The sequence below is a fragment of the Macrosteles quadrilineatus genome, unplaced genomic scaffold (genome assembly GCF_028750875.1).
Source record: "Macrosteles quadrilineatus isolate MER2022 unplaced genomic scaffold, UCM_ALF_1.0 Scaffold_8__2_contigs__length_117827958, whole genome shotgun sequence".
Taxonomy (NCBI): Eukaryota; Metazoa; Arthropoda; class Insecta; order Hemiptera; family Cicadellidae; genus Macrosteles; species Macrosteles quadrilineatus.
This window is the reverse complement of record NW_026542601.1, coordinates 63,084,346-63,104,748: the sequence shown is the minus strand read 5'-3', so window position 1 is coordinate 63,104,748 and position 20,403 is coordinate 63,084,346. Positions and strand designations below refer to the sequence as shown.

The 20,403-nt window shown below is 50.8% G+C and overlaps 1 protein-coding gene across 2 annotated transcripts in view; it reads left to right on the top strand.

The window, feature by feature from the left end:
• The window catches only part of LOC129001293 (uncharacterized), a 113,239-nt gene that overhangs the window by 70,900 nt on the left and 21,936 nt on the right, over window positions 1-20,403 (top strand). For both annotated transcript variants that reach the window (XM_054428541.1, XM_054428542.1), the window contains one exon: window positions 727-838. In XM_054428541.1, the coding sequence (XP_054284516.1) occupies window positions 727-838 (112 nt within the window). The remainder of the gene's footprint in view (window positions 1-726; window positions 839-20,403) is intronic.

The window sequence follows — 20,403 nt, the reverse complement described above, 5'->3', positions numbered from 1 at the left end:
GACAGCTGTGTTCGCGTGTTGCATACCTAACAGCTGGGGGCAATTCAACAGGCGCTGCCAACTCTCGTCGGGTACAAAACTAAAATTCCCTATTTGCCCGTGATTTCCTTCGATTTGAAAAAGTAAGCCAATTATTATAGTAATATAGGTAAATACAAACGAGGGTTTACCCTGAAGATTGCATATATTTAAAGCAACAAACAAATTAAACCACATCCATGAATTATTTATTTTGTCACAATTTTAAAGAAAATAGATTTCTCACAAGATCCTGGGAGTAACTTCTTTAACTCATTTTCGACACCCTCCAAAGGTCTACTAATCCTATCCTGTTAAACTTAAATATTATAAATACATACACCATAGAGTCTCAAACTATAGTATACACAAACTTAATTATGTAAGTTACATTTTATTCTTGGATGTCAATAACAAAGCTGTAAGAGAGCACACTTGGAATATAGCTCCAGCCTCAAATAAAGCTGACCAAAACAAATTATAGAAAGTCTTAGGGGTGAATGAAAAGCGTCTCGTCATTCAAAGCTCGAATGAAGATGCTTTTCATTCATTCAAGGAAGGAAGATGCTCAGTCATTCAAATGCTTTCTGACACAACAGTTTTTGTTATTACAAAATAAAAAAGAAAACCCTGGAGTTTACCTCCTTCATGAAACCTCCAGAAGGTTACAATCTTATTGCTTTTCTGATTAATATCTTATTGTTGCAGACCTGTCAGCCATGGTCCAAGTCCCTGACCACTACAGCGTCCCTCAGGAGTCACTCAGGTGATACTCTCAACATGAGGCTCAGATACGCCCTCATCTTCCTCACTGCTCTCGGTAAGACACCTTGAACCTGCCCTCATCTTCCTCACTGCTCTTGGTAAGACACATTGAACCTGCCCTCATCTTCCTCACTGCTCTCGGTAGGACACCTTGAACCTGCCCTCATCTTCCTCACTGCTCTCGGTAAGACACCTTGAACTTGCCTTCATTACCCTCACTGTTCTCGGTAAGACACCTTGAACCTGCCCTCATCTTCCTCACTGCTCTCAGTAAGACACATTGAACCTGCCCTCACCTTCCTCACTGCTCTCGGTAAGACACCTTGAACCTGCCCTCATCTTCCTCACTGTTCTCGGTAAGACACCTTGAACCTGCCCTCACCTTCCTCACTGCTCTCGGTAAGACACATTGAACCTGCCCTCATCTTCCTCACTGTTCTCGGTAAGACACCTTGAACCTGCCCTCATCTTCCTCACTGCTCTCGGTAAGACACATTGAACCTGCCCTCATCTTCCTCACTGTTCTCGGTAAGACACCTTGAACCTGCCCTCATCTTCCTCACTGTTCTCGGTAAGACACCTTGAAATTGCCTTCATTACCCTCACAGCTCTCGGTAAGACACCTTGAACCTGCCCTCATCTTCCTCACTGCTCTTGGTAAGACACATTGAACCTGCCCTCATCTTCCTCACTGCTCTCGGTAGGACACCTTGAACCTGCCCTCATCTTCCTCACTGCTCTCGGTAAGACACCTTGAACTTGCCTTCATTACCCTCACTGCTCTCGGTAAGACACCTTGAACCTGCCCTCATCTTCCTCACTGCTCTTGGTAAGACACCTTGAACTTGCCTTCATTACCCTCACTGCTCTCGGTAAGACACCTTGAACCTGCCCTCATCTTCCTCACTGCTCTTGGTAAGACACCTTGAACTTGCCTTCATTACCCTCACTGCTCTCGGTAAGACACCTTGAACCTGCCCTCATCTTCCTCACTGTTCTCGGTAAGACACCTTGAACCTGCCCTCATCTTCCTCACTGCTCTCGGTAAGACACCTTGAACTTGCCTTCATTACCCTCACTGCTCTCGGTAAGACACCTTGAACCTGCCCTCATCTTCCTCACTGCTCTTGGTAAGACACATTGAACCTGCCCTCATCTTCCTCACTGCTCTCGGTAGGACACCTTGAACCTGCCCTCATCTTCCTCACTGCTCTCGGTAAGACACCTTGAACTTGCCTTCATTACCCTCACTGTTCTCGGTAAGACACCTTGAACCTGCCCTCATCTTCCTCACTGCTCTCAGTAAGACACATTGAACCTGCCCTCATCTTCCTCACTGCTCTCGGTAGGACACCTTGAACCTGCCCTCATCTTCCTCACTGCTCTCGGTAAGACACCTTGAACTTGCCTTCATTACCCTCACTGTTCTCGGTAAGACACCTTGAACCTGCCCTCACCTTCCTCACTGCTCTCGGTAAGACACCTTGAACCTGCCCTCATCTTCCTCACTGTTCTCGGTAAGACACCTTGAACCTGCCCTCATCTTCCTAACTGTTCTCGGTAAGACACCTTGAACCTGCCCTCATCTTCCTCACTGTTCTCGGTAAGACACCTTGAACCTGCCCTCATCTTCCTCACTGCTCTCGGTAAGACACCTTGAACCTGCCCTCATCTTCCTCACTGCTCTTGGTAAGACACATTGAACCTGCCCTCATCTTCCTCACTGCTCTCGGTAGGACACCTTGAACCTGCCCTCATCTTCCTCACTGCTCTCGGTAAGACACCTTGAACCTGCCCTCATCTTCCTCACTGTTCTCGGTAAGACACCGTGAACCTGCCCTCATCTTCCTCACTGTTCTCGGTAAGACACCTTGAACCTGCCCTCATCTTCCTCACTGTTCTCGGTAAGACACCTTGAACCTGCCCTCATCTTCCTCACTGCTCTCGGTAAGACATTTGAACTTGCCTTCATTACCCTCACTGCTCTCGGTAAGACACCTTGAACCTGCCCTCATCTTCCTCACTGCTCTTGGTAAGACACATTGAACCTGCCCTCATCTTCCTCACTGCTCTCGGTAGGACACCTTGAACCTGCCCTCATCTTCCTCACTGCTCTCGGTAAAACACATTGAACCTGCCCTCACCTTCCTCACTGCTCTCGGTAAGACACCTTGAACCTGCCCTCATCTTCCTCACTGTTCTCGGTAAGACACCTTGAACCTGCCCTCATCTTCCTCACTGTTCTCGGTAAGACACCTTGAACCTGCCCTCATCTTCCTCACTGCTCTCGGTAAGACACCTTGAACTTGCCTTCATTACCCTCACTGCTCTCGGTAAGACACCGTGAACCTGCCCTCATCTTCCTCACTGCTCTTGGTAAGACACATTGAACCTGCCCTCATCTTCCTCACTGCTCTCGTTAGGACACCTTGAACCTGCCCTCATCTTCCTCACTGCTCTTGGTAAGACACCTTGAACTTGCCTTCATTACCCTCACTGCTCTCAGTAAGACACCTTGAACCTGCCCTCATCTTCCTCACTGCTCTTGGTAAGACACCTTGAACTTGCCTTCATTACCCTCACTGCTCTCGGTAAGACACCTTGAACCTGCCCTCATCTTCCTCACTGTTCTCGGTAAGACACCTTGAACCTGCCCTCATCTTCCTCACTGCTCTCGGTAAGACACCTTGAACTTGCCTTCATTACCCTCACTGCTCTCGGTAAGACACCTTGAACCTGCCCTCATCTTCCTCACTGCTCTTGGTAAGACACATTGAACCTGCCCTCATCTTCCTCACTGCTCTCGGTAGGACACCTTGAACCTGCCCTCATCTTCCTCACTGCTCTCGGTAAGACACCTTGAACTTGCCTTCATTACCCTCACTGTTCTCGGTAAGACACCTTGAACCTGCCCTCATCTTCTTCACTGCTCTCAGTAAGACACATTGAACCTGCCCTCATCTTCCTCACTGCTCTCGGTAGGACACCTTGAACCTGCCCTCATCTTCCTCACTGCTCTCGGTAAGACACCTTGAACTTGCCTTTATTACCCTCACTGTTATCGGTAAGACACCTTGAACCTGCCCTCACCTTCCTCACTGCTCTCGGTAAGACACCTTGAACCTGACCTCATCTTCCTCACTGTTCTCGGTAAGACACCTTGAACCTGCCCTCATCTTCCTAACTGTTCTCGGTAAGACACCTTGAACCTGCCCTCATCTTCCTCACTGTTCTCGGTAAGACACCTTGAACCTGCCCTCATCTTCCTCACTGCTCTCGGTAAGACACCTTGAACCTGCCCTCATCTTCCTCACTGCTCTCGGTAAGACACCTTGAACCTGCCCTCATCTTCCTCACTGTTCTCGGTAAGACACCTTGAACCTGCCCTCACCTTCCTCACTGCTCTCGGTAAGACACCTTGAACCTGCCCTCATCTTCCTCACTGTTCTCGGTAAGACACCTTGAACCTGCCCTCATCTTCCTCACTGTTCTCGGTAAGACACCTTGAACCTGCCCTCATCTTCCTCACTGTTCTCGGTAAGACACCTTGAACCTGCCCTCATCTTCCTCACTGCTCTCGGTAAGACACCTTGAACCTGCCCTCATCTTCCTCACTGCTCTCGGTAAGACACCTTGAACTTGCCTTCATTACCCTCACTGCTCTCGGTAAGACACCTTGAACCTGCCCTCATCTTCCTCACTGCTCTTGGTAAGACACCTTGAACTTGCCTTCATTACCCTCACTGCTCTCGGTAAGACACCTTGAACCTGCCCTCATCTTCCTCACTGCTCTTGGTAAGACACATTGAACTTGCCTTCATTACCCTCACTGCTCTCGGTAAGACACCTTGAACCTGCCCTCATCTTCCTCACTGTTCTCGGTAAGACACCTTGAACCTGCCCTCATCTTCCTCACTGCTCTCGGTAAGACACCTTGAACTTGCCTTCATTACCCTCACTGCTCTCGGTAAGACACCTTGAACCTGCCCTCATCTTCCTCACTGCTCTCGGTAAGACACATTGAACCTGCCCTCATCTTCCTCACTGCTCTCGGTAGGACACCTTGAACCTGCCCTCATCTTCCTCACTGCTCTCGGTAAGACACCTTGAACTTGCCTTCATTACCCTCACTGTTCTCGGTAAGACACCTTGAACCTGCCCTCATCTTCCTCACTGCTCTCAGTAAGACACATTGAACCTGCCCTCATCTTCCTCACTGCTCTCGGTAGGACACCTTGAACCTGCCCTCATCTTCCTCACTGCTCTCGGTAAGACATCTTGAACTTGCCTTCATTACCCTCACTGTTCTCGGTAAGACACCTTGAACCTGCCCTCACCTTCCTCACTGCTCTCGGTAAGACACCTTGAACCTGCCCTCATCTTCCTCACTGTTCTCGGTAAGACACCTTGAACCTGCCCTCATCTTCCTAACTGTTCTCGGTAAGACACCTTGAACCTGCCCTCATCTTCCTCACTGTTCTCGGTAAGACACCTTGAACCTGCCCTCATCTTCCTCACTGCTCTCGGTAAGACACCTTGAACCTGCCCTCATCTTCCTCACTGCTCTTGGTAAGACACATTGAACCTGCCCTCATCTTCCTCACTGCTCTCGGTAGGACACCTTGAACCTGCCCTCATCTTCCTCACTGCTCTCGGTAAGACACCTTGAACCTGCCCTCATCTTCCTCACTGTTCTCGGTAAGACACCTTGAACCTGCCCTCATCTTCCTCACTGTTCTCGGTAAGACACCTTGAACCTGCCCTCATCTTCCTCACTGTTCTCGGTAAGACACCTTGAACCTGCCCTCATCTTCCTCACTGCTCTCGGTAAGACACCTTGAACTTGCCTTCATTACCCTCACTGCTCTCGGTAAGACACCTTGAACCTGCCCTCATCTTCCTCACTGCTCTTGGTAAGACACATTGAACCTGCCCTCATCTTCCTCACTGCTCTCGGTAGGACACCTTGAACCTGCCCTCATCTTCCTCACTGCTCTCGGTAAGACACATTGAACCTGCCCTCACCTTCCTCACTGCTCTCGGTAAGACACCTTGAACCTGCCCTCATCTTCCTCACTGTTCTCGGTAAGACACCTTGAACCTGCCCTCATCTTCCTCACTGTTCTCGGTAAGACACCTTGAACCTGCCCTCATCTTCCTCACTGCTCTCGGTAAGACACCTTGAACTTGCCTTCATTACCCTCACTGCTCTCGGTAAGACACCTTGAACCTGCCCTCATCTTCCTCACTGCTCTTGGTAAGACACATTGAACCTGCCCTCATCTTCCTCACTGCTCTCGGTAGGACACCTTGAACCTGCCCTCATCTTCCTCACTGCTCTCGGTAAGACACCTTGAACTTGCCTTCATTACCCTCACTGCTCTCGGTAAGACACCTTGAACCTGCCCTCATCTTCCTCACTGCTCTTGGTAAGACACCTTGAACTTGCCTTCATTACCCTCACTGCTCTCGGTAAGACACCTTGAACCTGCCCTCATCTTCCTCACTGTTCTCGGTAAGACACCTTGAACCTGCCCTCATCTTCCTCACTGCTCTCGGTAAGACACCTTGAACTTGCCTTCATTACCCTCACTGCTCTCGGTAAGACACCTTGAACCTGCCCTCATCTTCCTCACTGCTCTTGGTAAGACACATTGAACCTGCCCTCATCTTCCTCACTGCTCTCGGTAGGACACCTTGAACCTGCCCTCATCTTCCTCACTGCTCTCGGTAAGACACCTTGAACTTGCCTTCATTACCCTCACTGTTCTCGGTAAGACACCTTGAACCTGCCCTCATCTTCCTCACTGCTCTCAGTAAGACACATTGAACCTGCCCTCATCTTCCTCACTGCTCTCGGTAGGACACCTTGAACCTGCCCTCATCTTCCTCACTGCTCTCGGTAAGACACCTTGAACTTGCCTTCATTACCCTCACTGTTCTCGGTAAGACACCTTGAACCTGCCCTCACCTTCCTCACTGCTCTCGGTAAGACACCTTGAACCTGCCCTCATCTTCCTCACTGTTCTCGGTAAGACACCTTGAACCTGCCCTCATCTTCCTAACTGTTCTCGGTAAGACACCTTGAACCTGCCCTCATCTTCCTCACTGTTCTCGGTAAGACACCTTGAACCTGCCCTCATCTTCCTCACTGCTCTCGGTAAGACACCTTGAACCTGCCCTCATCTTCCTCACTGCTCTTGGTAAGACACATTGAACCTGCCCTCATCTTCCTCACTGCTCTCGGTAGGACACCTTGAACCTGCCCTCATCTTCCTCACTGCTCTCGGTAAGACACCTTGAACCTGCCCTCATCTTCCTCACTGTTCTCGGTAAGACACCGTGAACCTGCCCTCATCTTCCTCACTGTTCTCGGTAAGACACCTTGAACCTGCCCTCATCTTCCTCACTGTTCTCGGTAAGACACCTTGAACCTGCCCTCATCTTCCTCACTGCTCTCGGTAAGACATTTGAACTTGCCTTCATTACCCTCACTGCTCTCGGTAAGACACCTTGAACCTGCCCTCATCTTCCTCACTGCTCTTGGTAAGACACATTGAACCTGCCCTCATCTTCCTCACTGCTCTCGGTAGGACACCTTGAACCTGCCCTCATCTTCCTCACTGCTCTCGGTAAAACACATTGAACCTGCCCTCACCTTCCTCACTGCTCTCGGTAAGACACCTTGAACCTGCCCTCATCTTCCTCACTGTTCTCGGTAAGACACCTTGAACCTGCCCTCATCTTCCTCACTGTTCTCGGTAAGACACCTTGAACCTGCCCTCATCTTCCTCACTGCTCTCGGTAAGACACCTTGAACTTGCCTTCATTACCCTCACTGCTCTCGGTAAGACACCGTGAACCTGCCCTCATCTTCCTCACTGCTCTTGGTAAGACACATTGAACCTGCCCTCATCTTCCTCACTGCTCTCGTTAGGACACCTTGAACCTGCCCTCATCTTCCTCACTGCTCTTGGTAAGACACCTTGAACTTGCCTTCATTACCCTCACTGCTCTCAGTAAGACACCTTGAACCTGCCCTCATCTTCCTCACTGCTCTTGGTAAGACACCTTGAACTTGCCTTCATTACCCTCACTGCTCTCGGTAAGACACCTTGAACCTGCCCTCATCTTCCTCACTGTTCTCGGTAAGACACCTTGAACCTGCCCTCATCTTCCTCACTGCTCTCGGTAAGACACCTTGAACTTGCCTTCATTACCCTCACTGCTCTCGGTAAGACACCTTGAACCTGCCCTCATCTTCCTCACTGCTCTTGGTAAGACACATTGAACCTGCCCTCATCTTCCTCACTGCTCTCGGTAGGACACCTTGAACCTGCCCTCATCTTCCTCACTGCTCTCGGTAAGACACCTTGAACTTGCCTTCATTACCCTCACTGTTCTCGGTAAGACACCTTGAACCTGCCCTCATCTTCTTCACTGCTCTCAGTAAGACACATTGAACCTGCCCTCATCTTCCTCACTGCTCTCGGTAGGACACCTTGAACCTGCCCTCATCTTCCTCACTGCTCTCGGTAAGACACCTTGAACTTGCCTTTATTACCCTCACTGTTATCGGTAAGACACCTTGAACCTGCCCTCACCTTCCTCACTGCTCTCGGTAAGACACCTTGAACCTGACCTCATCTTCCTCACTGTTCTCGGTAAGACACCTTGAACCTGCCCTCATCTTCCTAACTGTTCTCGGTAAGACACCTTGAACCTGCCCTCATCTTCCTCACTGTTCTCGGTAAGACACCTTGAACCTGCCCTCATCTTCCTCACTGCTCTCGGTAAGACACCTTGAACCTGCCCTCATCTTCCTCACTGCTCTCGGTAAGACACCTTGAACCTGCCCTCATCTTCCTCACTGTTCTCGGTAAGACACCTTGAACCTGCCCTCACCTTCCTCACTGCTCTCGGTAAGACACCTTGAACCTGCCCTCATCTTCCTCACTGTTCTCGGTAAGACACCTTGAACCTGCCCTCATCTTCCTCACTGTTCTCGGTAAGACACCTTGAACCTGCCCTCATCTTCCTCACTGTTCTCGGTAAGACACCTTGAACCTGCCCTCATCTTCCTCACTGCTCTCGGTAAGACACCTTGAACCTGCCCTCATCTTCCTCACTGCTCTCGGTAAGACACCTTGAACTTGCCTTCATTACCCTCACTGCTCTCGGTAAGACACCTTGAACCTGCCCTCATCTTCCTCACTGCTCTTGGTAAGACACCTTGAACTTGCCTTCATTACCCTCACTGCTCTCGGTAAGACACCTTGAACCTGCCCTCATCTTCCTCACTGCTCTTGGTAAGACACATTGAACTTGCCTTCATTACCCTCACTGCTCTCGGTAAGACACCTTGAACCTGCCCTCATCTTCCTCACTGTTCTCGGTAAGACACCTTGAACCTGCCCTCATCTTCCTCACTGCTCTCGGTAAGACACCTTGAACTTGCCTTCATTACCCTCACTGCTCTCGGTAAGACACCTTGAACCTGCCCTCATCTTCCTCACTGCTCTCGGTAAGACACATTGAACCTGTCCTCATCTTCCTCACTGCTCTCGGTAGGACACCTTGAACCTGCCCTCATCTTCCTCACTGCTCTCGGTAAGACACCTTGAACTTGCCTTCATTACCCTCACTGTTCTCGGTAAGACACCTTGAACCTGCCCTCATCTTCCTCACTGCTCTCAGTAAGACACATTGAACCTGCCCTCATCTTCCTCACTGCTCTCGGTAGGACACCTTGAACCTGCCCTCATCTTCCTCACTGCTCTCGGTAAGACATCTTGAACTTGCCTTCATTACCCTCACTGTTCTCGGTAAGACACCTTGAACCTGCCCTCACCTTCCTCACTGCTCTCGGTAAGACACCTTGAACCTGCCCTCATCTTCCTCACTGTTCTCGGTAAGACACCTTGAACCTGCCCTCATCTTCCTAACTGTTCTCGGTAAGACACCTTGAACCTGCCCTCATCTTCCTCACTGTTCTCGGTAAGACACCTTGAACCTGCCCTCATCTTCCTCACTGCTCTCGGTAAGACACCTTGAACCTGCCCTCATCTTCCTCACTGCTCTTGGTAAGACACATTGAACCTGCCCTCATCTTCCTCACTGCTCTCGGTAGGACACCTTGAACCTGCCCTCATCTTCCTCACTGCTCTCGGTAAGACACCTTGAACCTGCCCTCATCTTCCTCACTGTTCTCGGTAAGACACCTTGAACCTGCCCTCATCTTCCTCACTGTTCTCGGTAAGACACCTTGAACCTGCCCTCATCTTCCTCACTGTTCTCGGTAAGACACCTTGAACCTGCCCTCATCTTCCTCACTGCTCTCGGTAAGACACCTTGAACTTGCCTTCATTACCCTCACTGCTCTCGGTAAGACACCTTGAACCTGCCCTCATCTTCCTCACTGCTCTTGGTAAGACACATTGAACCTGCCCTCATCTTCCTCACTGCTCTCGGTAGGACACCTTGAACCTGCCCTCATCTTCCTCACTGCTCTCGGTAAGACACATTGAACCTGCCCTCACCTTCCTCACTGCTCTCGGTAAGACACCTTGAACCTGCCCTCATCTTCCTCACTGTTCTCGGTAAGACACCTTGAACCTGCCCTCATCTTCCTCACTGTTCTCGGTAAGACACCTTGAACCTGCCCTCATCTTCCTCACTGCTCTCGGTAAGACACCTTGAACTTGCCTTCATTACCCTCACTGCTCTCGGTAAGACACCTTGAACCTGCCCTCATCTTCCTCACTGCTCTTGGTAAGACACATTGAACCTGCCCTCATCTTCCTCACTGCTCTCGGTAGGACACCTTGAACCTGCCCTCATCTTCCTCACTGCTCTCGGTAAGACACCTTGAACTTGCCTTCATTACCCTCACTGCTCTCGGTAAGACACCTTGAACCTGCCCTCATCTTCCTCACTGCTCTTGGTAAGACACCTTGAACTTGCCTTCATTACCCTCACTGCTCTCGGTAAGACACCTTGAACCTGCCCTCATCTTCCTCACTGCTCTTGGTAAGACACTTGAACTTGCCTTCATTACCCTCACTGCTCTCGGTAAGACACCTTGAACCTGCCCTCATCTTCCTCACTGTTCTCGGTAAGACACCTTGAACCTGCCCTCATCTTCCTCACTGCTCTCGGTAAGACACCTTGAACTTGCCTTCATTACCCTCACTGCTCTCGGTAAGACACCTTGAACCTGCCCTCATCTTCCTCACTGCTCTTGGTAAGACACATTGAACCTGCCCTCATCTTCCTCACTGCTCTCGGTAGGACACCTTGAACCTGCCCTCATCTTCCTCACTGCTCTCGGTAAGACACCTTGAACTTGCCTTTATTACCCTCACTGTTCTCGGTAAGACACCTTGAACCTGCCCTCATCTTCTTCACTGCTCTCAGTAAGACACATTGAACCTGCCCTCATCTTCCTCACTGCTCTCGGTAAGACACCTTGAACTTGCCTTCATTACCCTCACTGTTCTCGGTAAGACACCTTGAACCTGCCCTCACCTTCCTCACTGCTCTCGGTAAGACACCTTGAACCTGCCCTCATCTTCCTCACTGTTCTCGGTAAGACACCTTGAACCTGCCCTCATCTTCCTAACTGTTCTCGGTAAGACACCTTGAACCTGCCCTCATCTTCCTCACTGTTCTCGGTAAGACACCTTGAACCTGCCCTCATCTTCCTCACTGCTCTCGGTAAGACACCTTGAACCTGCCCTCATCTTCCTCACTGCTCTCGGTAAGACACCTTGAACCTGCCCTCATCTTCCTCACTGTTCTCGGTAAGACACCTTGAACCTGCCCTCACCTTCCTCACTGCTCTCGGTAAGACACCTTGAACCTGCCCTCATCTTCCTCACTGTTCTCGGTAAGACACCTTGAACCTGCCCTCATCTTCCTCACTGTTCTCGGTAAGACACCTTGAACCTGCCCTCATCTTCCTCACTGTTCTCGGTAAGACACATTGAACCTGCCCTCACCTTCCTCACTGCTCTCGGTAAGACACCTTGAACCTGCCCTCATCTTCCTCACTGTTCTCGGTAAGACACCTTGAACCTGCCCTCATCTTCCTCACTGTTCTCGGTAAGACACCTTGAACCTGCCCTCATCTTCCTCACTGTTCTCGGTAAGACACCTTGAACCTGCCCTCATCTTCCTCACTGCTCTCGGTAAGACACCTTGAACCTGCCCTCATCTTCCTTACTGCTCTCGGTAAGACACCTTGAACCTGCCCTCATCTTCCTCACTGCTCTCGGTAAGACACCTTGAACCTGCCCTCATCTTCCTCACTGTTCTCGGTAAGACACCTTGAACCTGCCCTCATCTTCCTCACTGCTCTCGGTAAGACACCTTGAACCTGCCCTCATCTTCCTCACTGCTCTCGGTAAGACACCTTGAACCTGCCCTCATCTTCCTCACTGCTCTCGGTAAGACACCTTGAACCTGCCCTCATCTTCCTCACTGTTCTCGGTAAGACACCTTGAACCTGCCCTCACCTTCCTCACTGCTCTCGGTAAGACACCTTGAACCTGCCCTCATCTTCCTCACTGTTCTCGGTAAGACACCTTGAACCTGCCCTCATCTTCCTCACTGCTCTCGGTAAGACATTTGAACTTGCCTTCATTACCCTCACTGCTCTCGGTAAGACACCTTGAACCTGCCCTCATCTTCCTCACTGCTCTTGGTAAGACACATTGAACCTGCCCTCATCTTCCTCACTGCTCTCGGTAGGACACCTTGAACCTGCCCTCATCTTCCTCACTGCTCTCGGTAAAACACATTGAACCTGCCCTCACCTTCCTCACTGCTCTCGGTAAGACACCTTGAACCTGCCCTCATCTTCCTCACTGTTCTCGGTAAGACACCTTGAACCTGCCCTCATCTTCCTCACTGTTCTCGGTAAGACACCTTGAACCTGCCCTCATCTTCCTCACTGCTCTCGGTAAGACACCTTGAACTTGCCTTCATTACCCTCACTGCTCTCGGTAAGACACCGTGAACCTGCCCTCATCTTCCTCACTGCTCTTGGTAAGACACATTGAACCTGCCCTCATCTTCCTCACTGCTCTCGTTAGGACACCTTGAACCTGCCCTCATCTTCCTCACTGCTCTTGGTAAGACACCTTGAACTTGCCTTCATTACCCTCACTGCTCTCAGTAAGACACCTTGAACCTGCCCTCATCTTCCTCACTGCTCTTGGTAAGACACCTTGAACTTGCCTTCATTACCCTCACTGCTCTCGGTAAGACACCTTGAACCTGCCCTCATCTTCCTCACTGTTCTCGGTAAGACACCTTGAACCTGCCCTCATCTTCCTCACTGCTCTCGGTAAGACACCTTGAACTTGCCTTCATTACCCTCACTGCTCTCGGTAAGACACCTTGAACCTGCCCTCATCTTCCTCACTGCTCTTGGTAAGACACATTGAACCTGCCCTCATCTTCCTCACTGCTCTCGGTAGGACACCTTGAACCTGCCCTCATCTTCCTCACTGCTCTCGGTAAGACACCTTGAACCTGCCCTCATCTTCCTCACTGTTCTCGGTAAGACACCTTGAACCTGCCCTCATCTTCCTCACTGTTCTCGGTAAGACACCTTGAACCTGCCCTCATCTTCCTCACTGTTCTCGGTAAGACACCTTGAACCTGCCCTCATCTTCCTCACTGCTCTCGGTAAGACACCTTGAACTTGCCTTCATTACCCTCACTGCTCTCGGTAAGACACCTTGAACCTGCCCTCATCTTCCTCACTGCTCTTGGTAAGACACATTGAACCTGCCCTCATCTTCCTCACTGCTCTCGGTAGGACACCTTGAACCTGCCCTCATCTTCCTCACTGCTCTCGGTAAGACACATTGAACCTGCCCTCACCTTCCTCACTGCTCTCGGTAAGACACCTTGAACCTGCCCTCATCTTCCTCACTGTTCTCGGTAAGACACCTTGAACCTGCCCTCATCTTCCTCACTGTTCTCGGTAAGACACCTTGAACCTGCCCTCATCTTCCTCACTGCTCTCGGTAAGACACCTTGAACTTGCCTTCATTACCCTCACTGCTCTCGGTAAGACACCTTGAACCTGCCCTCATCTTCCTCACTGCTCTTGGTAAGACACATTGAACCTGCCCTCATCTTCCTCACTGCTCTCGGTAGGACACCTTGAACCTGCCCTCATCTTCCTCACTGCTCTCGGTAAGACACCTTGAACTTGCCTTCATTACCCTCACTGCTCTCGGTAAGACACCTTGAACCTGCCCTCATCTTCCTCACTGCTCTTGGTAAGACACCTTGAACTTGCCTTCATTACCCTCACTGCTCTCGGTAAGACACCTTGAACCTGCCCTCATCTTCCTCACTGCTCTTGGTAAGACACTTGAACTTGCCTTCATTACCCTCACTGCTCTCGGTAAGACACCTTGAACCTGCCCTCATCTTCCTCACTGTTCTCGGTAAGACACCTTGAACCTGCCCTCATCTTCCTCACTGCTCTCGGTAAGACACCTTGAACTTGCCTTCATTACCCTCACTGCTCTCGGTAAGACACCTTGAACCTGCCCTCATCTTCCTCACTGCTCTTGGTAAGACACATTGAACCTGCCCTCATCTTCCTCACTGCTCTCGGTAGGACACCTTGAACCTGCCCTCATCTTCCTCACTGCTCTCGGTAAGACACCTTGAACTTGCCTTTATTACCCTCACTGTTCTCGGTAAGACACCTTGAACCTGCCCTCATCTTCTTCACTGCTCTCAGTAAGACACATTGAACCTGCCCTCATCTTCCTCACTGCTCTCGGTAAGACACCTTGAACTTGCCTTCATTACCCTCACTGTTCTCGGTAAGACACCTTGAACCTGCCCTCACCTTCCTCACTGCTCTCGGTAAGACACCTTGAACCTGCCCTCATCTTCCTCACTGTTCTCGGTAAGACACCTTGAACCTGCCCTCATCTTCCTAACTGTTCTCGGTAAGACACCTTGAACCTGCCCTCATCTTCCTCACTGTTCTCGGTAAGACACCTTGAACCTGCCCTCATCTTCCTCACTGCTCTCGGTAAGACACCTTGAACCTGCCCTCATCTTCCTCACTGCTCTCGGTAAGACACCTTGAACCTGCCCTCATCTTCCTCACTGTTCTCGGTAAGACACCTTGAACCTGCCCTCACCTTCCTCACTGCTCTCGGTAAGACACCTTGAACCTGCCCTCATCTTCCTCACTGTTCTCGGTAAGACACCTTGAACCTGCCCTCATCTTCCTCACTGTTCTCGGTAAGACACCTTGAACCTGCCCTCATCTTCCTCACTGTTCTCGGTAAGACACATTGAACCTGCCCTCACCTTCCTCACTGCTCTCGGTAAGACACCTTGAACCTGCCCTCATCTTCCTCACTGTTCTCGGTAAGACACCTTGAACCTGCCCTCATCTTCCTCACTGTTCTCGGTAAGACACCTTGAACCTGCCCTCATCTTCCTCACTGTTCTCGGTAAGACACCTTGAACCTGCCCTCATCTTCCTCACTGCTCTCGGTAAGACACCTTGAACCTGCCCTCATCTTCCTTACTGCTCTCGGTAAGACACCTTGAACCTGCCCTCATCTTCCTCACTGCTCTCGGTAAGACACCTTGAACCTGCCCTCATCTTCCTCACTGTTCTCGGTAAGACACCTTGAACCTGCCCTCATCTTCCTCACTGCTCTCGGTAAGACACCTTGAACCTGCCCTCATCTTCCTCACTGCTCTCGGTAAGACACCTTGAACCTGCCCTCATCTTCCTCACTGCTCTCGGTAAGACACCTTGAACCTGCCCTCATCTTCCTCACTGTTCTCGGTAAGACACCTTGAACCTGCCCTCACCTTCCTCACTGCTCTCGGTAAGACACCTTGAACCTGCCCTCATCTTCCTCACTGTTCTCGGTAAGACACCTTGAACCTGCCCTCATCTTCCTCACTGCTCTCGGTAAGACATTTGAACTTGCCTTCATTACCCTCACTGCTCTCGGTAAGACACCTTGAACTTGCCTTCATTACCCTCACTGCTCTCGGTAAGACACCGTGAACCTGCCCTCATCTTCCTCACTGCTCTTGGTAAGACACATTGAACCTGCCCTCATCTTCCTCACTGCTCTCGTTAGGACACCTTGAACCTGCCCTCATCTTCCTCACTGCTCTTGGTAAGACACCTTGAACTTGCCTTCATTACCCTCACTGCTCTCAGTAAGACACCTTGAACCTGCCCTCATCTTCCTCACTGCTCTTGGTAAGACACCTTGAACTTGCCTTCATTACCCTCACTGCTCTCGGTAAGACACCTTGAACCTGCCCTCATCTTCCTCACTGTTCTCGGTAAGACACCTTGAACCTGCCCTCATCTTCCTCACTGCTCTCGGTAAGACACCTTGAACTTGCCTTCATTACCCTCACTGCTCTCGGTAAGACACCTTGAACCTGCCCTCATCTTCCTCACTGCTCTTGGTAAGACACATTGAACCTGCCCTCATCTTCCTCACTGCTCTCGGTAGGACACCTTGAACCTGCCCTCATCTTCCTCACTGCTCTCGGTAAGACACCTTGAACTTGCCTTCATTACCCTCACTGTTCTCGGTAAGACACCTTGAACCTGCCCTCATCTTCTTCACTGCTCTCAGTAAGACACATTGAACCTGCCCTCATCTTCCTCACTGCTCTCGGTAGGACACCTTGAACCTGCCCTCATCTTCCTCACTGCTCTCGGTAAGACACCTTGAACTTGCCTTTATTACCCTCACTGTTATCGGTAAGACACCTTGAACCTGCCCTCACCTTCCTCACTGCTCTCGGTAAGACACCTTGAACCTGACCTCATCTTCCTCACTGTTCTCGGTAAGACACCTTGAACCTGCCCTCATCTTCCTAACTGTTCTCGGTAAGACACCTTGAACCTGCCCTCATCTTCCTCACTGTTCTCGGTAAGACACCTTGAACCTGCCCTCATCTTCCTCACTGCTCTCGGTAAGACACCTTGAACCTGCCCTCATCTTCCTCACTGCTCTCGGTAAGACACCTTGAACCTGCCCTCATCTTCCTCACTGTTCTCGGTAAGACACCTTGAACCTGCCCTCACCTTCCTCACTGCTCTCGGTAAGACACCTTGAACCTGCCCTCATCTTCCTCACTGTTCTCGGTAAGACACCTTGAACCTGCCCTCATCTTCCTCACTGTTCTCGGTAAGACACCTTGAACCTGCCCTCATCTTCCTCACTGTTCTCGGTAAGACACCTTGAACCTGCCCTCATCTTCCTCACTGCTCTCGGTAAGACACCTTGAACCTGCCCTCATCTTCCTCACTGCTCTCGGTAAGACACCTTGAACTTGCCTTCATTACCCTCACTGCTCTCGGTAAGACACCTTGAACCTGCCCTCATCTTCCTCACTGCTCTTGGTAAGACACCTTGAACTTGCCTTCATTACCCTCACTGCTCTCGGTAAGACACCTTGAACCTGCCCTCATCTTCCTCACTGCTCTTGGTAAGACACATTGAACTTGCCTTCATTACCCTCACTGCTCTCGGTAAGACACCTTGAACCTGCCCTCATCTTCCTCACTGTTCTCGGTAAGACACCTTGAACCTGCCCTCATCTTCCTCACTGCTCTCGGTAAGACACCTTGAACTTGCCTTCATTACCCTCACTGCTCTCGGTAAGACACCTTGAACCTGCCCTCATCTTCCTCACTGCTCTCGGTAAGACACATTGAACCTGCCCTCATCTTCCTCACTGCTCTCGGTAGGACACCTTGAACCTGCCCTCATCTTCCTCACTGCTCTCGGTAAGACACCTTGAACTTGCCTTCATTACCCTCACTGTTCTCGGTAAGACACCTTGAACCTGCCCTCATCTTCCTCACTGCTCTCAGTAAGACACATTGAACCTGCCCTCATCTTCCTCACTGCTCTCGGTAGGACACCTTGAACCTGCCCTCATCTTCCTCACTGCTCTCGGTAAGACATCTTGAACTTGCCTTCATTACCCTCACTGTTCTCGGTAAGACACCTTGAACCTGCCCTCACCTTCCTCACTGCTCTCGGTAAGACACCTTGAACCTGCCCTCATCTTCCTCACTGTTCTCGGTAAGACACCTTGAACCTGCCCTCATCTTCCTAACTGTTCTCGGTAAGACACCTTGAACCTGCCCTCATCTTCCTCACTGTTCTCGGTAAGACACCTTGAACCTGCCCTCATCTTCCTCACTGCTCTCGGTAAGACACCTTGAACCTGCCCTCATCTTCCTCACTGCTCTTGGTAAGACACATTGAACCTGCCCTCATCTTCCTCACTGCTCTCGGTAGGACACCTTGAACCTGCCCTCATCTTCCTCACTGCTCTCGGTAAGACACCTTGAACCTGCCCTCATCTTCCTCACTGTTCTCGGTAAGACACCTTGAACCTGCCCTCATCTTCCTCACTGTTCTCGGTAAGACACCTTGAACCTGCCCTCATCTTCCTCACTGTTCTCGGTAAGACACCTTGAACCTGCCCTCATCTTCCTCACTGCTCTCGGTAAGACACCTTGAACTTGCCTTCATTACCCTCACTGCTCTCGGTAAGACACCTTGAACCTGCCCTCATCTTCCTCACTGCTCTTGGTAAGACACATTGAACCTGCCCTCATCTTCCTCACTGCTCTCGGTAGGACACCTTGAACCTGCCCTCATCTTCCTCACTGCTCTCGGTAAGACACCTTGAACTTGCCTTCATTACCCTCACTGCTCTCGGTAAGACACCTTGAACCTGCCCTCATCTTCCTCACTGCTCTTGGTAAGACACCTTGAACTTGCCTTCATTACCCTCACTGCTCTCGGTAAGACACCTTGAACCTGCCCTCATCTTCCTCACTGCTCTTGGTAAGACACTTGAACTTGCCTTCATTACCCTCACTGCTCTCGGTAAGACACCTTGAACCTGCCCTCATCTTCCTCACTGTTCTCGGTAAGACACCTTGAACCTGCCCTCATCTTCCTCACTGCTCTCGGTAAGACACCTTGAACTTGCCTTCATTACCCTCACTGCTCTCGGTAAGACACCTTGAACCTGCCCTCATCTTCCTCACTGCTCTTGGTAAGACACATTGAACCTGCCCTCATCTTCCTCACTGCTCTCGGTAGGACACCTTGAACCTGCCCTCATCTTCCTCACTGCTCTCGGTAAGACACCTTGAACTTGCCTTTATTACCCTCACTGTTCTCGGTAAGACACCTTGAACCTGCCCTCATCTTCTTCACTGCTCTCAGTAAGACACATTGAACCTGCCCTCATCTTCCTCACTGCTCTCGGTAAGACACCTTGAACTTGCCTTCATTACCCTCACTGTTCTCGGTAAGACACCTTGAACCTGCCCTCACCTTCCTCACTGCTCTCGGTAAGACACCTTGAACCTGCCCTCATCTTCCTCACTGTTCTCGGTAAGACACCTTGAACCTGCCCTCATCTTCCTAACTGTTCTCGGTAAGACACCTTGAACCTGCCCTCATCTTCCTCACTGTTCTCGGTAAGACACCTTGAACCTGCCCTCATCTTCCTCACTGCTCTCGGTAAGACACCTTGAACCTGCCCTCATCTTCCTCACTGCTCTCGGTAAGACACCTTGAACCTGCCCTCATCTTCCTCACTGTTCTCGGTAAGACACCTTGAACCTGCCCTCACCTTCCTCACTGCTCTCGGTAAGACACCTTGAACCTGCCCTCATCTTCCTCACTGTTCTCGGTAAGACACCTTGAACCTGCCCTCATCTTCCTCACTGTTCTCGGTAAGACACCTTGAACCTGCCCTCATCTTCCTCACTGTTCTCGGTAAGACACATTGAACCTGCCCTCACCTTCCTCACTGCTCTCGGTAAGACACCTTGAACCTGCCCTCATCTTCCTCACTGTTCTCGGTAAGACACCTTGAACCTGCCCTCATCTTCCTCACTGTTCTCGGTAAGACACCTTGAACCTGCCCTCATCTTCCTCACTGTTCTCGGTAAGACACCTTGAACCTGCCCTCATCTTCCTCACTGCTCTCGGTAAGACACCTTGAACCTGCCCTCATCTTCCTTACTGCTCTCGGTAAGACACCTTGAACCTGCCCTCATCTTCCTCACTGCTCTCGGTAAGACACCTTGAACCTGCCCTCATCTTCCTCACTGTTTCCGGTAAGACACCTTGAACCTGCCCTCATCTTCCTCACTGTTCTCGGTAAGACACCTTGAACCTGCCCTCATCTTCCTCACTGCTCTCAGTAAAGATACATTATTGAACCTGCCCTCACCTTCCTCACTGTTCTCGGTAAGACACCTTGAACCTGCCCTCACCTTCCTCACTGCTCTCGGTAAGACACTTTGAACCTGTCCTCATCTTACTTACTGTTCTCGGTAGGACACCTTGAACCTGCCCTCATCTTCCTCACTGTTCTCGGTAAGACACCTTGAACCTGCCCTCATCTTCCTCACTGCTCTCGGTAAGACATTTGAACTTGCCTTCATTACCCTCACTGCTCTCGGTAAGACACCTTGAACCTGCCCTCATCTTCCTCACTGCTCTTGGTAAGACACATTGAACCTGCCCTCATCTTCCTCACTGCTCTCGGTAG